Source organism: Platichthys flesus, chromosome 16 (assembly GCF_949316205.1).
Source record: "Platichthys flesus chromosome 16, fPlaFle2.1, whole genome shotgun sequence".
Taxonomy (NCBI): domain Eukaryota; kingdom Metazoa; phylum Chordata; class Actinopteri; order Pleuronectiformes; family Pleuronectidae; genus Platichthys; species Platichthys flesus.
Window position 1 is genome coordinate 14,568,178 of NC_084960.1, and position 22,622 is coordinate 14,590,799.

General features: G+C 41.3%; 1 protein-coding gene across 1 annotated transcript; it reads left to right on the forward strand.

Moving 5' to 3' along the window:
- The first annotated feature begins 309 nt into the window (after nt 1-309).
- On the forward strand, nt 310-14,175 carry LOC133970976 (putative uncharacterized protein DDB_G0282133). The gene is made up of 4 exons (XM_062408142.1): nt 310-355; nt 7,734-13,101; nt 13,379-13,438; nt 14,096-14,175. The coding sequence occupies exons 1-2, from the start codon at nt 310-312 to the stop codon at nt 13,040-13,042; spliced, it is 5,355 nt and encodes a 1,784-aa protein (XP_062264126.1). The 3' UTR covers nt 13,043-13,101; nt 13,379-13,438; nt 14,096-14,175.
- The last annotated feature ends 8,447 nt before the right edge of the window (nt 14,176-22,622 follow it).

A 22,622-nucleotide genomic window follows, 5' to 3' on the forward strand; every position in this document is an offset into this window, starting at 1 on the left:
TGTATTGCACAGTACCTTTGTTGTCTTTTATACTGTTGGTGACAGGTTTACAGTCACAGCTGTGACGTGCAGTGGGTGGAGGCAGAGCCAAGGCAGCTCCAGTAATGATGAGTGACAGCAGAGCTGGTCCAATCAGAGGAGGCACTAAAGCTTTTAATGCTGTCAGTGGCTGTAGCTCTCAGTGTGAACCACCTTTGTCAGTCTGGAGGAGAGGTCTGTACTGCACCGTTATTTTTACCCTGACAGCGGCTGGACACAGCACTTCACCACAAGCTGCTTCTCCACACACCGACAGGGGAGACTGGAACCATGTTTTTGTCATCTGTCATCTTTCTTCTGGCAGCTGTCGCCAAAGGTGAGTGGAGTTTACTTTCACACAGTTTTCTTAAAGATATCAGACTAAACTGTTTATAACTGTGTGTTTCCATCCACATTATAATCCACTCAATGACAATTATGAGCTGAAACCTGTGAATACATTTTCAAGTTGGGTTGAGCTTAACTGATCACATTTGAATGTCAGCTTTGCCCTCTACACATTCTGACATAGCACTGCATACAATAGTACAGTAAATAAATGAAATAAAAACTACTTAGGCACAAAAAATCTGTCAAAAAATGACTTGACATGTTCATTGACTTTGGCCACATTTTGGCTGCTTTGGCTCTTGTATAAATTGTATTAATTTCATACGTACAAACTTGGTCTCTTCTCTACTCCTTTCAAAAGCCCAAAAACGCATTAACACATTCTTATTTTAATGATACTATATAACAAAAATAAAACAAAAATAAGGAAGTTATTAGAATATTTTACAATATGTTTTTTAACTGGGAGAAATATCCCCTTGCCATGTACGTACTTGCACTCTGTGTTGCATCTATAGTCAGTGTCTAATGAAAGAGCTGGAGAAACACACAAAGGAAATTTAATTGCAATTTTTTATTTTAGTTTATTGACAACATGATAATAACATTTTAATATAAAAATACATGTAGCAGATTGTTTTCAGGGATAGCTCAAAAAAGTACCGGACTTTTTTATGTATGTCAATGGTGTTTATATCCTTCACCAACCTTTATCCAACAATCAGTCTCTGAAATTTACATGTTAAACACATACAAATCTATGTGAAAAGATAATAGACACCCAAACAAGAAACCTTTATATAATAAACCTGTTTTGGGTAATTATAAAAACCTAATAAAATATTTATATCCTGAATATGACTGTATCTAGTCCAACCCCTCCTATATATTTACTATTCTCAAGGGGTTTTCTTTTTCATTATTTCATGAGGTTTTTCCCCAAACAGTCAGTAGCCCTGGCTCACTTGCTTCAGTGTGACTCAAAGTTCTCTGGGGGTCCAACAACAGCCGACTCCCTTGAAGTGAAGCACACTCCACACACACAGTTTACTCCATGTGTGTATAATACAAAGACCCCCTCGACAGTGTAGCGAAACTGTCTCAGGAATTTTGATGAACTCACTGTACCCTGCGCCGTTAAGCTTATTTGCTGTTAAATCCATCGGCCACCCGTTGTATTCTTTAGGAGCCTCTCTGAAGTGCATCTCTTTGTTTAAAGCGAAACCATATGAAGACTGATAATCAGTCGCTGTCATGTAGTGGAGCCTCGCTGGAAGCCTGGAGGTTGTTTGTATGTTTCCCCTCCTGTCATGGGCCCTACTCCTATAAAAAAACCTGAGTTAGACAGATAGAGACGCTGGCTGGGAGGTACCGGAGGCTCCAGTGTGGGGCTTGACCGAGTGTGTCTGAAGTAGCAGTAAGGAGGTCCAGGAGACCTCCTGAGGCCCGTGATCCTCATCCCCTGGGTCTGGCGCCACATTTTCTTGAGAGAATGGAGCAGTACATAAACACATGTCATGATTTGCTGGCTAGAACACAGAGGATACGGTCAACTAACTGTGTTATTTTAGACTGGAATCAGAGAATGATTGGCATTTCTGCTTTAAAAATGATTCTAGTTCAAGGAATTCACGCATTACACCCCCTTCTTGTAATTAGTCTGATATTAGAATAAAATGTATACAGTGTTGTTATTGTATTACTCAGTTCCTCCTCTTCTTGTTTCCCTGTCATATTGATAACTGACTGTACTTCCTCATCGACGCCTGCGCCTCTGTTGACATTTATACATAATTGTCGCTATTTTCTCTGCTGTTTATTCCTCCTTGTTCTTCTTCTTCTTCTCCCTTATGTCGCGCCGTCCCTGCCGGATTAGACCTGCTAAGGGGCAGTAAATCTCACTCTGTAATTGGAAAGCATATGCTAGCGAAGCTTTAATTGGATATGATAGGTGCAGAGGCCCTGCGAGTGTGGTCTTGCTCTGGGGAGCCATCTGTTGCCTCCTGTGTTACAGTGTAAGAGCTCTGTTTGGTCAGATACAGAAAAGTATCGAAACGAAGATAGAGGAACAAGAATGTGTATGGGTGTGGAGGGGGGGGGGGGGGTGGCATGACGTCCGTCTCGTAGCAGCAGGACATATCCCTGCCAAAATAGTGTTTATGTGACCATCCAGATGGAAAAGAGTAAAGTCCAGCAGGACAGAGGGATGAGGTTTTCATAGTTGGCGGCTACCTTTATTACCCATGTTTTATGATGCACACCATCGCAAACAGAAAATCCAATATGCTCCAATAAAGGAGTTCTGCTCAGTGCTGAACAACAGTTCCTACAAAGATGTTAACTTTACAGTGACCTATCATTTTTATTGCATCATTGTATTGTTTTTAAGACAAAACGTAAAGCTGTGTAGTTTTAGAGAAAATAGATTGAGGTCAGTTGATCTAGTTAAATAAAACTAGAATGTCTCTCAGTAGTGTACATAACCCCCATTAAGGCCTAACAGTCCCTCCACCAAATTTCTCACACACTCAGTCCCCTGAATATGTTAATCTAGAGTCATCCATTATTCCCCCGGTGACATGGTGACAGATTTTGAAAAACTTCCAATCTCGCAATGTTAAAGAAAGTTGATTGGCCCCCTGATCTGGATCCGCACCAACATTTAATTGGTTCTTCCCTTTCGCTTGGGCAATGGACACTGTGTGTGTGTGTGTGTGTGTGTGTGTGTGTGTGTGTGTGTGTATGTGTGTGTGTGTATGTCTGTGTGTGTGTACGCATGCCTATGGATGGTCACCTTTAAATATCATACCATAAAAGCAGTATGTTAGAAATGCTCACGCTCATTAGCCAGTGTGACCAGTAATTAGTGGAGAGCTATAGTTCAGTCTGCCTCCAGCTTTCTCCGCTTTGATCAGCTTGTTTCAGTGTCATAGGGCATAATGTCTGAAACGTATGCACTTGTACACACACACACACGTACAAATCACTATAGGTCAGCACTCCACATGCCATGTCTCCTAATGAGATCCTGCCCTATACCCCAGGCTCTTCCTGACTGTTGGGTCACAACCTGTCAGTTTACCTCCTACTCTCTGTGTGCATTCTTGAATCTGGTCCGTCCCTCAAACAGTTTGCTGTGCGTGTAAGACAAACTGCTTCAGGAATGTGCTTATAAACTGGAAATCTTGCATGACATAGAGAAAAGTTTTTCTGCAAGATTCCATCTGGGAATTCAGTACCCCTTGAACAGAGGTGAGTTATCAACACAGACAAGACTTTATTGGGGAGTGGCAGCATGCAAAGGAAGTTGTTGATGTGAGTTTGGGGAACTGCATCTGAACTTCATGAACAGGTACTCCACAGGAGTGTTGCATGCATAGCAGTCCCCTCTAGTGCAGCACTGAGCTGAAACACGAGTATCGACTCTTAAGGTCAGTGATTTGAAGTGAGCCGAAGCTTTGACAGCTGGAAGCAGACAAATCCATGGCAACAGATACACCCTCCCATATCCTACACCATCGAGAGAAAATAGAAAAGATATAGATTTCAAGAGGCATGGCTGCTTATTGGTTGGCTGCATCACACCGATAGTTTGTCAAAGTAACAGGTGTTCCAACTTCACTTGGACCAGAGGAGTAGCTCCCAGTAGGCAAAGCCGGACCTTCTTATCCATATCCTCTTGAGAGTGTGTTCGCAGGCTGACCTTAGACCCATGTTGTCACCCTGCCTGACCTGGTCATCCCCATTGTGTCTGCAGGGGATTATCTGAGTGCAGGTTAAATCCGTAAAGACAAGGCTTCTTGTTCGATGCGTGACACAGTATTGTAAAAGCGTGTGCAACAGTCTAACAATAACTGTCCGTCTGTTTACATGTCATATGTATGTACGTTTGATACGGGCTCAACAAACATGTCCAGTCGAATCTAATGGAACCAAGAAGCTGTTAAAGCAGTTGTGATGAAGTAAAACAAAAAAGATGTTGTGCTTCTATAATAAATGCTTCATGTGGTCTGTGGGTAAGTTTAAACAGACATTGTTGCAGCTATCGTCATAGATGTGTTTCTCCTGTTCCCCTCATTTATCGCTAGTATTTTCATATAAATAGAAAAAGAGAAGCAGCACTAAACTTGGAAGCATTGCACATGCACCTTGTTGTGCTTTACAATTGCCCTTTTGTCCATCACTTCCCTACGTGTCCTTTAACAGTGTCGTTACTTTTATGATGAGACAATATTGTTCTTTATCGAAATTATTTACGAGGAGTCAGAAATTAAACATATCAGCAGCCTGTGTTCAAGAACACACCCTCAGCTGAAGTCCTTCTGTCAGCAATACTAGCCTGTAATCACATCTTGATCACTGTGGCAAAGCTACATTTGCCACGTTTTGTTTTTAGAGTTGTTATAAAAGACGCTGTGATGCCAACCTCAGATAAAAATTAATTCCGAGAATGTAGGGAACTTTAGAAATGTTATCACACACAAAAACTCTTTTCATTATTTTGACATGCTCTCAGGTGAAGGAATTGTTCTGTAATTGCTTCAAACAACAGCATCTCTTTCTCCTTTTGTAATGGAAGAGTTTTGTTATAGTAGAAGTCTGATATAAGATGGTATTTTTCATAAAGGTTACTGATTAAACCTTTGAGGTGGCACTAAAGTAGATTTATTGCTGTCTGAATGTTCTGTTAACATTTTAATTGTGGAGTCAGTGTTTCCCACAATGCCTCTTGAAAAGTAGAGTTCAACCAATGGTGCGCAGAGGGCAGAATAGCCCAACCTGTCGTACAGATGTAAATACAAGCAGAGCTGCAACAAAAACAACAATTTTTGTTATTTCTACATTTAAACATGGGCATTCAACATTATTTTTTACCTAAAAGTCCCTATTTTTACAACATCGTCCCTATAATGTGAGTAGGGGTTAGTGAATGAGTGGGACACACCAGATGATTAGTACGTAGAATGTTTACCATGTTTGCTTTTTAACTGTGTTTCCTAATGTTTGGCCGATGGTAATGTAGTTTTATCAGTTTATTGCAAATTTGATCGGATGATGGTACTAAGTGAAAAGTTAAGAGTTCAGCGAGGTGATAGCTAGAGGTGAGCATGACCTGTTCCGAATATCACCGTTCAAAAATGAGTGTGTTAGCATGATACTTGCTATAGGCATGTATAGACCAAATACAGATTTTTTTGCACAAGTGAGAAAAGAGGGATCCTTTCCTATTATGCTATTAGCTGTGTTTTATTCACTAAAGCATTTTTCATCTACAACTCTGTTTTTCTCCAGTGCCCTTTTAATTGACCTTATATTAAGTTTGTGTGTATTATTATTTAAGACACAGACATAGACTGGGAAACTGTCAACTTTTCATTCAGACAATTACATGGTAATGGGGCTGGTGATTTGTGATTCTTCAACTCACAAAGAGTTGATGAGCTTTGATTGAGCTCATGTCACAAAACGTTTAAATCAAGTGTTGGGGTTACTTGTGTTGATTACAAAAAACTAAATTTCTTTAATGTGGTACTTCCACCAGCTTTTATTTGGCTGCTGTCACATACCAGCTTTCATACTTGGATGAAGCGCAACTGAAACTTGTTACCTAGTTTTTATAGAGCAAGAGGAATCTGAAGAACGGCTAAGATATGATGACTTTTGATACAGGAAGACACAACTTGTGCCAATGGGATTTCAGTGGAATACATAGTATGCAAGGATGACGTGCACAGTGAAATATTTCATAATGTGAACACACACAAGTCCATGCAAATGATACAGTTGGATATGTAACACACAGGGCTAATCAAGAAAGGGTTGGCTAGATCAAGTTTAAGAGGTTTTTCTTTAATCTTGATCTCTTGTCATCCAGTAAGATTACTCCGTTGCCCTTAAATCTTAATCTAGATGAGTCAGTCACAAAATGATACATGTCTCCTTTACAGCAGGGATCTGGTGCAATGCAACCTCAGTAATAGATCCCTAACAAAACCACTCCTTTACTTTATGACCATTGAAAATGTCATCTGAGACAATATCATTTTCCCTATCTTTCGTCACTTCTTCATGTATCATCTTTGATTGCTTTATGTCTTATTTCATTGCCACTGCACACAGGTGGGTAGCCATACATGTCTGCTGTTACAGGGTGTGTGAAGCCTGCTTTCTTTTTCAAAATAAGTCTTGGTTACCAAGTGATAAAGGCATTAGGTCACACACAGTCAATAATAAAATTGTGCTTAGGATCTGATATGACTTGGTTTTCCTACCACTTCTTTGTGCTCTTAATGATTTACTGGAGAAAACAGTTTGTGTAAGGCATGAACCCATTTGGCTCGCACCAGTACGTTCTTGCGCTGCCTGCTGAAAAGGGGCTTTGGATGTAATCAATGTATACAGATGATGAGCTGAGGTAAACAGGCTAAGCCATAATCAAATACCTCCTACTGTTTGTAGCACTCCTCCAGCTGCCCTGTTCCTCTATAAACACAAAGCAGAGTGGCAGCAGGCTGAATTGGAAAAGGCATCACAACAGCACACCAAACAAATAGGAGGCAACTCTTTCCTCTCAGCTGGTCAAATGAAGTCGGCAGCACTTGTGACCGACACATCTTGGTGTTGTAAAGCGCAGTCACTTTCGCGTGTATGTGTATGTCATACTTACACAACAGGCCTAATGTCGAAAGTAGCTATCTAATTCAATTTTAGACACTGAGAACACTTAAGATAATACTCTGTGATGAGCACATTGGTCTGCTTAAATTGCTACAAACAAAATGTGTGTGTCTTTTGTTATACATGGCTAGAGTAGCTTAAAAAAAAAAAAGGCTGTGAAGTGTTGCTGGACCAATAACCACACTAATCAGTGATGATGAGGGATTTGAGGCATACCCGTTCATCTCCGAAGCAAGGGTAGAAGACTTTCATGCGATGTTAAGTGGCTCTCTTGACTGTTTGTTGTGGTTGAAATCATTGTTTAGGATATATTGTTCAAATTAGACCGGTGGTGATGAGCTTGTCAATTTTTTTTCTTTTGTTTCCCTAAAGGAATGGCAGCCGGTGATGGACTAGAAATTGAGATATACACCATTTCTCCAACCATTTCAACGGAAACCCTAACCAGCAGTTTAACATCCACACCCCTGTTTAATACAGAGAGTGTCACAGCTTCAACAACAACAGGAACTCCCACATCAGAATTTACAACTGTGGTGCCATCCACCACCCATTCAGAGACTACTTTCTCTTATACAAGCAGCAGTGACGTCACCACCAGGAGCACAACTGACTCTCCATCAACCCCATCAGCTACTATCACTCCGACTACAAGCACAGAGACAAGCCCAACCAATACCAGTGAGACTACAACCAGCACACCAACTTCAGATCACACGATAAGTTCATCAGCCACAGACACAAGCAGCAGCACAACTGTGACTACAACCGCAACACAGACAACCAACAATGTAACTATGACTTCACCAGTCACAGACACAAGCAGCAGCACAACTGTGACTACAACAACAACACAGACAACAAACGATGTACCTGTGACTACACCAGTCCCACAGACAACCAACAATGTAACTATGACTTCACCAGCCACAGACACAAGCAGCAGCACAACTGTGACTACAACAGCAACACAGACAACCAACGATGTACCTGTGACTACAACCGCAACACAAACAACCAACACTGTAACTATGAATTCACCAGCCACAGACACAAGCAGCAGCACAACTGTGACTACAACCGCAACACAGATAACCAACAATGTAACTATGACTTCACCAGTCACAGACACAAGCAGCAGCACAACTGTGACTACAACAGCAACACAGACAACCAACGATGTACCTGTGACTACACCAGTCCCACAGACAACCAACAATGTAAATATGACTTCGCCAGCCACAGACACAAGCAGCAGCACAACTGTGACTACAATAGCAACACAGACAACCAACGATGTACCTGTGACTACAACCGCAACACAAACAACCAACAATGTAACTATGACTTCACCAGCCACAGACACAAGCAGCAGCACAACTGTGACTACAACCGCAACACAGACAACCAACGATGTACCTGTGACTACAACCGCAACACAAACAACCAACACTGTAACTATGACTTCACAAGCCACAGACACAAGCAGCAGCACAACTGTGACTACAACAGCAACACAGACAACCAACGATGTACCTGTGACTACACCAGTCCCACAGACAACCAACAATGTAAATATGACTTCACCAGCCACAGACACAAGCAGCAGCACAACTGTGACTACAATAGCAACACAGGCAACCAACGATGTACCTGTGACTACAACTGCAACACAAACAACCAACAATGTAACTATGAATTCACCAGCCACAGACACAAGCAGCAGCACAACTGTGACTACAACCGCAACACAGATAACCAACAATGTAACTATGACTTCACCAGTCACAGACACAAGCAGCAGCACAACTGTGACTACAACAGCAACACAGACAACCAACGATGTACCTGTGACTACACCAGTCCCACAGACAACCAACAATGTAACTATGACTTCACCAGCCACAGACACAAGCAGCAGCACAACTGTGACTACAACAGCAACACAGACAACCAACGATGTACCTGTGACTACACCAGTCCCACAGACAACCATCAATGTAAATATGACTTCACCAGCCACAGACACAAGCAGCAGCACAACTGTGACTACAACAGCAACACAGACAACCAACGATGTACCTGTGACTACACCAGTTCCACAGACAACCAACAATGTAACTATGACTTCACCAGCCACAGACACAAGCAGCAGCACAATTGTGACTACAACAGCAACACAGACAACCAACGATGTACCTGTGACTACAACCGCAACACAAACAACCAACAATGTAACTATGACTTCACCAGCCACAGACACAAGCAGCAGCACAACTGTGACTACAACCGCAACACAGATAACCAACAATGTAACTATGACTTCACCAGTCACAGACACAAGCAGCAGCACAACTGTGACTACAACAGCAACACAGACAACAAACGATGTACCTGTGACTACACCAGTCCCACAGACAACCAACAATGTAACTATGACTTCACCAGCCACAGACACAAGCAGCAGCACAACTGTGACTACAACAGCAACACAGACAACCAACGATGTACCTGTGACTACAACCGCAACACAAACAACCAACAGTGTAACTATGACTTCACCAGCAACAGACACAAGCAGCAGCACAACTGTGACTACAACCGCAACACAGATAACCAACAATGTAACTATGACTTCACCAGTCACAGACACAAGCAGCAGCACAACTGTGACTACAACAGCAACACAGACAACCAACGATGTACCTGTGACTACACCAGTCCCACAGACAACCAACAATGTAAATATGACTTCACCAGCCACAGACACAAGCAGCAGCACAACTGTGACTACAACAGCAACACAGACAACCAACGATGTACCTGTGACTACAACCGCAACACAAACAACCAACAATGTAACTATGACTTCACCAGCCACAGACACAAGCAGCAGCACAACTGTAACTACAACAGCAACACAGACAACCAACGATGTACCTGTGACTACACCAGTCCCACAGACAACCAACAATGTAACTATGACTTCACCAGCCACAGACACAAGCAGCAGCACAACTGTGACTACAACAGCAACACAGACAACCAACGATGTACCTGTGACTACACCAGTCCCACAGACAACCAACAATGTAAATATGACTTCACCAGCCACAGACACAAGCAGCAGCACAACTGTGACTACAATAGCAACACAGACAACCAACGATGTACCTGTGACTACAACTGCAACACAGACAACCAACGATGTACCTGTGACTACACCAGTCCCACAGACAACCATCAATGTAAATATGACTTCACCAGCCACAGACACAAGCAGCAGCACAACTGTGACTACAACAGCAACACAGACAACCAACGATGTACCTGTGACTACAACCGCAACACAAACAACCAACAATGTAACTATGACTTCACCAGTCACAGACACAAGCAGCAGCACAACTGTGACTACAACAGCAACACAGACAACCAACGATGTACCTGTGACTACACCAGTCCCACAGACAACCAACAATGTAACTATGACTTCACCAGCCACAGACACAAGCAGCAGCACAACTGTGACTACAACAGCAACACAGACAACCAACGATGTACCTGTGACTACACCAGTCCCACAGACAACCATCAATGTAAATATGACTTCACCAGCCACAGACACAAGCAGCAGCACAACTGTGACTACAACAGCAACACAGACAACCAACGATGTACCTGTGACTACAACCGCAACACAAACAACCAACAATGTAACTATGACTTCACCAGTCACAGACACAAGCAGCAGCACAACTGTGACTACAACAGCAACACAGACAACCAACGATGTACCTGTGACTACACCAGTCCCACAGACAACCAACAATGTAACTATGACTTCACCAGCCACAGACACAAGCAGCAGCACAACTGTGACTACAACAGCAACACAGACAACCAACGATGTACCTGTGACTACACCAGTCCCACAGACAACCATCAATGTAAATATGACTTCACCAGTCACAGACACAAGCAGCAGCACAACTGTGACTACAACAGCAACACAGACAACCAACGATGTACCTGTGACTACACCAGTCCCACAGACAACCAACAATGTAACTATGACTTCACCAGCCACAGACACAAGCAGCAGCACAACTGTGACTACAACAGCAACACAGACAACCAACGATGTACCTGTGACTACACCAGTCCCACAGACAACCATCAATGTAACTATGACTTCACCAGCCACAGACACAAGCAGCAGCACAACTGTGACTACAACAGCAACACAGACAACCAACGATGTACCTGTGACTACACCAGTCCCACAGACAACCATCAATGTAAATATGACTTCACCAGCCACAGACACAAGCAGCAGCACAACTGTGACTACAACAGCAACACAGACAACCAACGATGTACCTGTGACTACACCAGTCCCACAGACAACCATCAATGTAAATATGACTTCACCAGCCACAGACACAAGCAGCAGCACAACTGTGACTACAACAGCAACACAGACAACCAACGATGTACCTGTGACTACAACCGCAACACAGATAACCAACAATGTAACTATGACTTCACCAGTCACAGACACAAGCAGCAGCACAACTGTGACTACAACAGCAACACAGACAACCAACGATGTACCTGTGACTACACCAGTCCCACAGACAACCAACAATGTAACTATGACTTCACCAGCCACAGACACAAGCAGCAGCACAACTGTGACTACAACAGCAACACAGACAACCAACGATGTACCTGTGACTACACCAGTCCCACAGACAACCATCAATGTAAATATGACTTCACCAGCCACAGACACAAGCAGCAGCACAACTGTGACTACAACAGCAACACAGACAACCAACGATGTACCTGTGACTACAACTGCAACACAAACAACCAACAATGTAACTATGACTTCACCAGCCACAGACACAAGCAGCAGCACAACTGTGACTACAACCGCAACACAGACAACCAACGATGTACCTGTGACTACACCAGTCCCACAGACAACCATCAATGTAACTATGACTTCAACAGCCACAGACACAAGCAGCAGCACAACTGTGACTACAACAGCCACACAGACATCCAACAATGTAACTATGACTTCACCAGTCACAAGCAACAGCACAACTGTGACTACACCAGTCCCAGAGACAACCAACACTGTAACTATGACTTCACCAGCCACAGACACAAGCAGCAGCACAACTGTGACTACAACCGCAACACAGATAACCAACAATGTAACTATGACTTCACCAGTCACAGACACAAGCAGCAGCACAACTGTGACTACAACAGCAACACAGACCACCAACGATGTACCTGTGACTACACCAGTCCCACAGACAACCAACAATGTAACTATGACTTCACCAGCCACAGACACAAGCAGCAGCACAACTGTGACTACAACAGCAACACAGACAACCAACGATGTACCTGTGACTACACCAGTCCCACAGACAACCATCAATGTAAATATGACTTCACCAGCCACAGACACAAGCAGCAGCACAACTGTGACTACAACAGCAACACAGACAACCAGCGATGTACCTGTGACTACAACCGCAACACAGACAACCAACAATGTAACTATGACTTCACCAGTCACAGGCACAAGCAACAGCACAACTGTGACTACACCAGTCCCACAGACAACCAACAATGTAACTATGACTTCACAAGCCACAGACACAAGCAGCAGCAGCACAACTCTGACTACAGCAGTCCCACAGACAACCAACAATGTAACTATGACTTCACCAGTCACAAGCAACAGCACAACTGTGACTACCTCAGTCCCACAGACAACCATCAATGTAACTATGACTACACCAGCAACACACACAACAACAATTACAACCTCTACGCAGCAGGGCAATTTGACAATAGCTCCATCTCCAGCAACCACACACAATGCAACAGTAACAGGCGGACCCCAACCTTCTTCACCTACTTCCATCTCCAGCTCTGTCCCTTCAAACACCTCCCCAGGCATTAGCACCGTACTCCCCAGTGGAAATACTACTTCCCTTAGTCCCTCAACAACAACCCCAGGAGGTAGGACTTAAAGCTTGATGAGTTTTAATGTTGATGAAATGATACATTATTACATGCAGGTGAGACAGAAATCAGTGTGTAACTTGATTTGAAGCTGCACTATGCAACTGTTAAAGCCAGAACATTGCTTGCAGAAATATCAACTAAATGAGATTCATAGCTAATGGGCTTTAGCATGAAAGGTGTTCTCCCTGCAGAAAGTAAAACTCCAATGGATAAAACCTAGCCAGTATGTCATTTGTGCACAATTTAAAGTCTTTTTTTCCCCTTGATATAGTGACCAGCCACACAACAGCCCTCCCCATTACCACCTCCTCCATCCTGGCTCCAGTCATTGGTTTGTAACTTTCTCTAATGTTCAATTCAACTCAATTTTGTTTGCATAGCGCCAGATCGTAACAATAATTATCTCAAGATACTCTACACACTAAGGTTGAGACCTAAAGCATCAGAGAAAAAAATCCAGCAGGTCCCACAATGATTCTGGGAGTGTTCATCCCAATCAAACACATTATGATTTGTTTAACCCAAAAATGTAACTCATATGAGCTGCAATGGAATCCTGCATGGCCAACGATCACTAATTCCATGTAGTTTGTTGTGAAATAGATTAGAATGAGAGAAAAATGCTGATTTGTTGCATTGGAAGCTAAAGCAGCTATCGTAGATATTTTTGCAACAACTTATCAGATGACAAAAACTGTTTTTGCCTAAATCTGCACTCCTCCCAGCTTTATGGAACTTTAGAGCTATTTTTGGGTCATTCTTACTATTGTTTTCTTCAGCTATAGCAAGCAGATGTTTTATGTGAAAAATCTCTAGAAAGAAGATTGGAGATACACACAAATAGTGACGACAAGCTAGTTGAACATTCAGCAGCTTAAGTTTTATGTGCAAAACTTGGTCCCACTGCCTTCAGGTGGCGTTGTAGCATTAAACATTAAAATAATCGCTTGGCAAGTCGTTTCATAATTTTTCTCCCATCTCTTATCAGTGTGCACCCCTACCTCATGCCCACTTGATAGTGTGTGTCTTAATGGAACTTGCCAGTGTCGCTCCGGTAGCATTCTGGAGGGGAACAGCTGCGTCCAAGGTAAGAATGCAATTCTGTGTTTTTTGCGATGATACCCTTGCTGAAAGACAATTTTCAATAATTTTCCCTCTCCTCCTCTTTTCTCAGCCAAAGTTTTTCCAGGTCGGCTTCATTTCGCGGGCTTGACATTTAAATCTGATATGTATAACAGGTCCTCTTCAGCATTCAAGGAAACGGCCAATGAAATCTCAGCAGAGGTAGGTTGTGAGCTCAGAAAGCACATTGAATAGGTATAATAAATGGTAAATGGATTTTAGGGGGCGATTGCATTACCAGGTAAATAATTTCGAATGTGTGAAAATTATCTGCTAATATACCTTAAGGATAATTTGTCACTGATATTAAATTATTTTATTGACATAAAAGAAAACACAAACACAACTACATATACAGAACTTGTATAAATACAGTATAAATCTACTATTTTACATTGTTTATTCGATCAAATAACACTTTTCATTTCATAAAACATAAACCAAAATGTCTGTGGAAGATATCACCACCTATAACTCGGTCGGGTTAGAATAGATGCTCCTCTCATTAAACCATGTTTTATCTGCTTTCTAGCTCAGAAAGATCCTGCAAGATCAGACCGGGTATAAACGATCTGATGTGGTGGAACTTCTGTGAGTACTTTTTCTTTTCTGCCCCCATACAAACATATTATGCCACAGGTTTAAAAATATCTACTTTCCATTTTGGTGTTTCTCTATAATCCTTTAGAAATGGAAGCATTCAAGCAACTGTGAATAACATCTTTGATATCTTGGATAACATCAACTCCACTCAAGAGACTGTCACTGCCGCTATTAACAATGCTATCAAAGAAGCAGAGAACTCCAATGGATTTTTTTCTCAAGTGACATTCAATAGTAAGTAATGCTGCTGGGACACTAACCAATTTAAGGGAAGTGTGGGTGTATTTTTGGAGGGGAAGCTTATATAACATGTTATCTGACATTATTTCAAGAGGATTTTTCCTCATACGTGTGTTTTGAATTCGCTCCGTCTTAGGCGTAAGCCTGTGTGCGCAGGTTCCATTTCCGTGTGATGTCTCCACTGCAAATTGCACGGATGAAGAAGGCCGCTTTTCATGTCCCTGTAAATTTGGCTTTGTCTCCGACGTGTACTCAACCACCAGCTGCAGAGGTAAAAGCGACTCTTGAATATTCTTTATTTATCTCCTTTACCAAGAATGGTAATGTTTAAAGTGTTTGTGAAGTGGCTTTTATTTTTGAAAAATCTTAATTGTGCTCTGTAGCTTCGAGACTTTATGAGCAGACGACCCACAGCGTCTTTAATTTATTTATTTTTAACGGGGATGGTACCCTGGAAACAGGACCTTTAGTTTCAGATATTCTGCATGAAGTTCCTCTCACAAGATTTTTTTTTTTAAAAGGTCCTCATTTAGCCTCCATATGAAGGGGCCGTGATTGTGCTCATATTTTCATTGTATGCAGGAAAAACTATACTTCTCCATCTGCCCATGACAGAGCTGGAAACTTCTATGTTCTCATACATGTGTGCAGGACATTGTTGACATGTGTTTTTGCTTCAGTTATTGTGTTTCTTTTCCAGCTTGTCAGAGTGGGTATAGGGCAGTGGAAAACGAGTGTGTAAAGTGAGTGCAATAATTTTAAATCTTAGTTGCACATGTCAGCCTCAAGGTGTCTGTGGAATCAGTGTTAAACACTATTTACATGCTACAGAAAAGACATGGAAATATGTTTGACTGGTTTGTTTTTTCCAGATGTCCATTTGGATACTCTGGCTTCAACTGCGATGACTGTAAGTAACAACACAAAGTTATGTAGCAGAAGTCGTACCAAATATGCTCTGGCATAAATTAATAATACATCTTAAATTGTGTCTCAACAGCTTCTCTGCTAGCAGTGGTGGTCGTCTCCTCTGTACTCGGAGGAATTCTTCTCCTCATGGTCCTGGCTTTGATCATATTCTTCTTCTGGTGAGAATGTTAAAATAAAAAGTTACTTATCCTCCAGCCGAACACGATCAGCCCTAAGTTAGTGTTTGTCATTATCTGCTTATAAAGAAGAGTTTAAAAAGAAGACCCTGACTCAGGGGCAAACGTCTGTCTTTAGAGAGGTTGTCATGAACATTTTTATTTTGAAATAATTTTGGGCCATATCGCACAGCCCCATCAGCCATTACAGTGTTTGATACATAGACATCTGAAAAATCCCACAGTTTTGTTGGTTTTAAAAAGGTTTAACCCAGTTTTAATTTCAATGTTTTTTTTACCTGCAAATACACCAAATGAATACTAAAGATGAAGTTATAATAGGAAAAGACTAAAGTAACAATGGATTAGTTCTTCTATTAGTACTTTCCGACACAAAACACAAAAATATAGTTAAAATTGTAATTCAATTATTTATTTTCAGTTTGATGCTGTATTTTTTAGCACATATTACTCAAACAGGAGTAAATAGCACATTTGTTGGGTACTATTTTCAGCGGTTGATTAATACACATTTAATTTCCCTAGTGAGTATTTCCAACAACAGAAAAGTCAATGTGGGAGTGGGTTAAATTGAATAACATTGGACATGTAACACATTAATAGTTCAAACTAATGAATTTTATCATTTTGGGACCTGCTGGATTTTTTTCTCTGATGTTTTAGGTCTCAACCTTACTGTGTAGAGTATCTTTACTATAATTCTTGTTATGATCTGGCGCTATGCAAACAAAATAGAGTTGAATTTAGCTTTAGAGAAAGTTAAAAACCAACAGCTGAGTTGAATGGCCTAAAGGAATAAAAAACATCAGGCGTGGTTGTTTTTTTAAACTCTGTGTTGAACCTCAGGAGGAGATTCTCGGACAGCAAACCAGACTGCTGCAGTAGTCCATACTCATCAAACGTTGAATCTAACAAGCCCTGGCCTGTTGGCGTCACACCCATCCCGCGTGCCACCACGGACTGGGAGTCAGCTCCTGCCATGGAAATGAGAGAAGGGGGCACGACTCAACGGTCGGTGGACTTGTGTCCTAAAAACAACGGAGTGGTGAGTTATGTTCTTTTGTGATCTCAGATCTCGTAAGTGACTTATACAGCAGACTCACACTTGCATAGGAATGTAAAATCAGTCCTTAATGTGGTCAAAAATGCCTTGACATCTTGTATCCAGATTGCACCTTTCTTTACATTTTGAATACTTATCTATCAGATTAAGCTGATCACTGATCACATGACCCTGGTAACAACCAATAAGATCCTTTGATTATATGTTTTCAACCATATGCACGCCAATCAGTTCCACCGCCTCACTGGAACTGTAAAAATAGTGCCAGCACGTAGCTCCCTCCCTTTCGCCCTGCTTTGCCTGACTCCCAGTGTGTTACTTTAGGGGTTTGTGCCGAAGCATACAGGATGGAAGAAGGTAAGGAATGGCTTTGCTTTCAGACATAAATTTGTCTTGATCCCTCCATGCTGGTAATTTACACAGGCCCCAGTGAGAATCACGGTGGTGGGGTTTCTGGGAAACAGGAAACCTTTTGTGATTTTTGTGGAAAGCAGCATGCTTTCATCTTCAAGCAACGAAAGAAACTCAGCTCATACTAGGTTGGGGATAGGCCTGAATAGTTTATTTTCACTGCATGCTGATGATTGTCATTGTTGTCCATGTATACTTGGCTTTTCTGGGTGTTAGTCTGTAAATGTGCGCCATCCCAACATCTAAATGACACTAACACACTGCCTGCTCTCATTGACGTTTCAGTCCGGATCATACGATCTCAACCCTGAACCCATGAGGACCTTCAAAGGTAAAACTACGTCCCATTACTCGTCCATGTTTACTACTGGCCACGAGAACCCCTACTTCATACCTGACGATGGGAAGAACAACTGAAAAAACATTTGTCTAGCTGGGAGGGAAATCCCTTCAGTGAGAATTAGTTAGAAACGTTGGATCAAGAAATGACTGATTTCAAATCACGGGACGTCAGGCACATTTCTCCCTCAGGTTATTTATTCTTTTTTTAAACTTGCTTGTTTTAATGACAAATCACAAAGAACACTTCTTACCTGGGAAACAGCCACTAAAGAGATTCATTCATAAGGAAGAACATTTTTTTTTAAATGAGTGTGCATGATGTCTGATCTTGCTGGTTATAACCAGTAGATGTCAGTGTTGCTTAATATAATATAGATAATAAGAAATCATTATGTAGTCTTTTGAAAATGAAGATTAATATATTGTTAATTGCACTGAAGTGAGTTTAAAATTTACTTCCAGTTTTCGTCTGAAATCAACAGTAAGTCAGTGTGTGAGTTTTCTGGGGTTTATTGATATTGTGATAATTTTTTAGAAAATGAATCTTGAATGACTAAGGGGCTGGATCCCTGGTTGGGGTTATATATTTCAATGAATTTATATTGTAGCTGTTTAAGCTGAAAGCTTTCTGTTTTTATTGAAGCTGCCCTTGCAAAACGTGCCTAACTTTAATCGTCTGTTGGACAAATAGGAAGCATTATGCAAAGCCGAGGATAAAGTCTGCTTCCTGGATGTGCCAATTATCACTTGTATACATTTCTCTTGAAAAATCCTATAAATAAATATATATATATATATATATACTCTTTTATGAGTTTGAAAAGTTTTTGTAAACAGTCACGTGTGTGTGTGTTTGTTTGTGTGTGGAATGGAAATAAATACCTTTAAATTAAACAGGCTTGTCTGTTATCATTGATGATGTGTGTGAACATTAGTTAAGAACTTACTTTAACAGCTTGATTATAACTCAAAATGTTTTGCCTCTGGTTCTTTTACAGCCTTTTTTGTGTCATGAACACATTTTTTGGCATTTGGTGACGATAACTGTAAGAAAATCTCAATATCTGCACTGATTGAAGGACTAAGATGTTCGGATCCCTCACTGACTTGTTGCAGACTCTAATAAAGTTCAATTTGCTAATGTGTTTTTTAATGTGCTAATATATATTTAACAGGGACAATCTAGAGATCCCTCAAAAATGATGCCTCTAGTGAATTTATGTTTGGTTTCATGAGGGACACTTTTGGGTCCTGGCAGCGGTATGTGCTGTACTGGGTGTCATTATCCAAAGTGAATAAGTCATTCAAATATCACTAAAGCTTGAAAACAAGTTAATCACCACAGGAGAATGAAGACTAAACATGACACAGCTGAAAAGAGAAGTAAAAAAAGGCTAAAAGAATTAAAGCAAGGGGCATCCACAGAGGGACACAGCAAATTTAAACAAGCACATGTTAGACATTTGCAGGAGACGTGAGAAAAACTCTGAAATCTATGATATGAGAAGAAGAAGAAGAAGAAGAAGAAGAAGAACACAGTGTGACAGCAGACAATAAACAAAGCATTTGAGAACAGACAAGCCTAGTTTTAAAAGGATATGCACAGGATTTGAAAGAGCTCGACATTTGCTCCTTCACCACTCATATTCAAGCTGGACAATATTGGGCTATTGCACTTCATGATGCCTGCAGCCACAGCAGCAGAAGGCTTTTTGACTTGACTGAATGTTCACACGAATCCTGGTGTTAATGGGGTGGTTCTTGTTGGTGTAGTCGATGTTGACTGGGCATTTTACCCATAAATCCAGATGGCCACACTTCATCACCCTGAGTGACGAGGTATTTGAAAGCCACAGAAGTTTTATGTCGGCGTTTGTTTGGCAGCATTGCTGTTGCTTTACAGCCCAAGAGACTGCTCCTTGCCGGCTCTTCAAAGCTTGGATTTGGTGTGCTGGGAAGCTAAAGCTGGCTTTGCTGGGCCTTATTCTTGAGCACTGGGTCACTAGAACAAACTGACGAGGATCACAATGGGTGCAAATCAAATCTCACATGTGTTGTGTAGGTTTATATTTAAATGCACTGTAAAATGGCTCGGTGAGTAGCATCCTGATCTAGTTGAAGGACTGGATTTAAAGTCTCATCTGTCTGTGAGTAAAATAAAAATCATGAAGCAGCCACAGGGACGAGGGGACGTGGCCTTTGACCTGTCTTCATTTAGTAAATGTACAAGTAAATAACCCCCCTGGTTACTACTTATTATTGTCTCAGTTTTGCTTAAGGCCCTCAGCCACTTCTTTTGTTAAAGGTGCTGGTTTGCTAATAGTAAAGGTAATATTTCCTTAAGTCTGCCAAAATTAAAAGAACATCGCTTTTTTCTAAAATGCCAAACTCATAATAAACAATTGTGCTTTTTACTTTTATTTATGTTGATGGGAATGATAGAGGATAACAGTAGACTGAGGTCAGAGAATCAAATGCTGTTAAAAGTCCCATGATCGAGGCATAAAAAGAGGGATCATGCTTTTATTGTTTTAAGTCCTACAATCAACAGATCAGCTGAAGCAGGCCCTCAGTAAAAACTGCTTTTGTTTTTTATTGTCTTTTTATATTTTTATCATTGAAGTTTTTCATAGATCGTTTCATCGTTCTTCTTTTATCAGTTTTTGACCAGATAAACCTGAATTTGCATTGTGATGCATTGGAGTCTTTAGATTTTTTGAGGCATTTTGAAGAGACAAAGTTTCCATCTGATAGCAGCTAAATTCAAATGTACTCTCTGTGTGAGGAACTGAATTCCCACAGGAAATTGACTAATCTTGTTCACTGGATTTTCTACTTTGTCTGTAATGAACACCTCCCTCTATTAGCCGAGGCAGCGCTTCCCATCTGTGGAGGAATGCATCGTATTTTGCAACCATTACCCGCCTGCCAAATCCTGCCTCCGCCTGCTGCAGCACATCCCATCAGCCTACAGGCTCAGCTGACTGATCGATGGACCACTTAGTGGCGGGGAGCTACACATCCCAGTCATTTGACCTGCTGGAGCTGTGGTACTGGGCACATGATCCAATTAGCATCGAGCCGCTGAGACAAGCGGACCGCTAACTTGAGGAACTTCCTCTTCCCTGAGAGCCAGATATATAGAGCTACTGCAGATCAAGCCGGTTTCAACTGTGACTACACACAGTGATGTGATTTGTCTCCACAATGATGCTATTGATTCTTATTCTAGCAAGAAGGAAAGTGTGACTAAGGACATTTGAAAAGCTCAGTTCACTGTAATAGGTGCAGGGAAAGATGGTGAGGAATATTACTTTATCACATTTCAAACTTTCTAGTGTAGCAGTGGTTTTAAACCTGCCTGTTTGTAATGTTCTGTTCTCTTGGCCTGTGTTAATGCTCCGGAGCTCCTTCAGAATTATTCCTTGTCATTAGTGAGTCTGCTGCTAAAGCCGGCTCTCTATTTAATCAGCTTGTCGTTTCAGGTATTGATGAAACATGATCCTGAAAGTCCAAATGGCCGACCCATCAGTTTGATTCAATACTGGTTTATAATCCCTTTCCCACAGACTGGATGACTGTGAGGTTAACAGCAGACACAGTGTTCGACCTACTAACACTTGGAATGTGGGCTTGCATGTACAATATTCGATTGGCATCACTTTGCCACATGACGTCATGTTGAGACAGAGACGAATTTGAGCCAGGTTCAACTTTGGTTATGCCTTATTGTCACATAAAGCTGAAGTTGCTCTGAACAGAGGTTTTCTGTGCCTTGAAATGTAACAGAGATATGGGCCATCTTATAAAGGAAAGTCTGTGGGATAAGATGTAGTTTACAAGAAAACAGTTAAAACCTGAAATAACTTCTTATAGTGTCAATGTGTTTGCAAAGTCAGGAGGTATTCATTACGTTAATTTCTAAATTCGTATAAAAATCTTGTTGAGCGAATTTTATCGAAAGTATTTAGTTCATTTGTGGAACATCAGGGACCAAACAACAGACAGACGGCTGCTGAGCTGTGAAGCACTGTGAGAAAAAGATTAGACTGTTTTCAGCTGTAGCAGATGGAGACGATTGTTTGCCAACACTTAAGTTTACAATCCAGGATTGGCAGCAAAACTATCTAATATATTTCTGCCAAAAGTCCCATAAAGGAAGCTGACGCCACCTGCTCTACGATCCCTGCTGCTAGTGAGTAGAAATCCTGCCTCTGTCGAGTCTCACAGAGGTTTATAATTCACTTTACGCTAATGCAGCTCTGCAGCAGCCATACAATGATGAAACATTTCCCAGCAATCTTATATAGGTCTCAAAAAAGCAGCTGTCAAAAAAAAAAAATGTCCACAGTCCTCCTTGGCCTTACATCTCTCTGGAATTATGACTGGAGATGTAAATGAGAGGAAAACCATTTACATTCTTGTCACCAATCATTTTTATTGAAAAAACTGTTCATTCAAATATTTAGACCAACATAAATTACAAGTGAAGTAAATTTGTTAGCAGTGTTTTCAAAATTTAGGGTTTTGAAACCTGATTTGTTAACTCCCCCCCCCCCTCAGACGATGCAGAGGTGCGAGCTGTCAGAGGCCTTGGAGGAGCCTAAGTGTCTGTAGAAAAAGCAGCT

Bases quoted from the DNA above. Each gene is read 5' to 3' on its own strand.
- LOC133970976 (XM_062408142.1), top strand. From the start codon at position 310: ATGTTTTTGTCATCTGTCATCTTTCTTCTGGCAGCTGTCGCCAAAG. The intron at 356-7,733 runs GTGAGTGGAGTT...AATACCAGTGAG, and splicing joins TCTGGCAGCTGTCGCCAAAG to ACTACAACCAGCACACCAAC.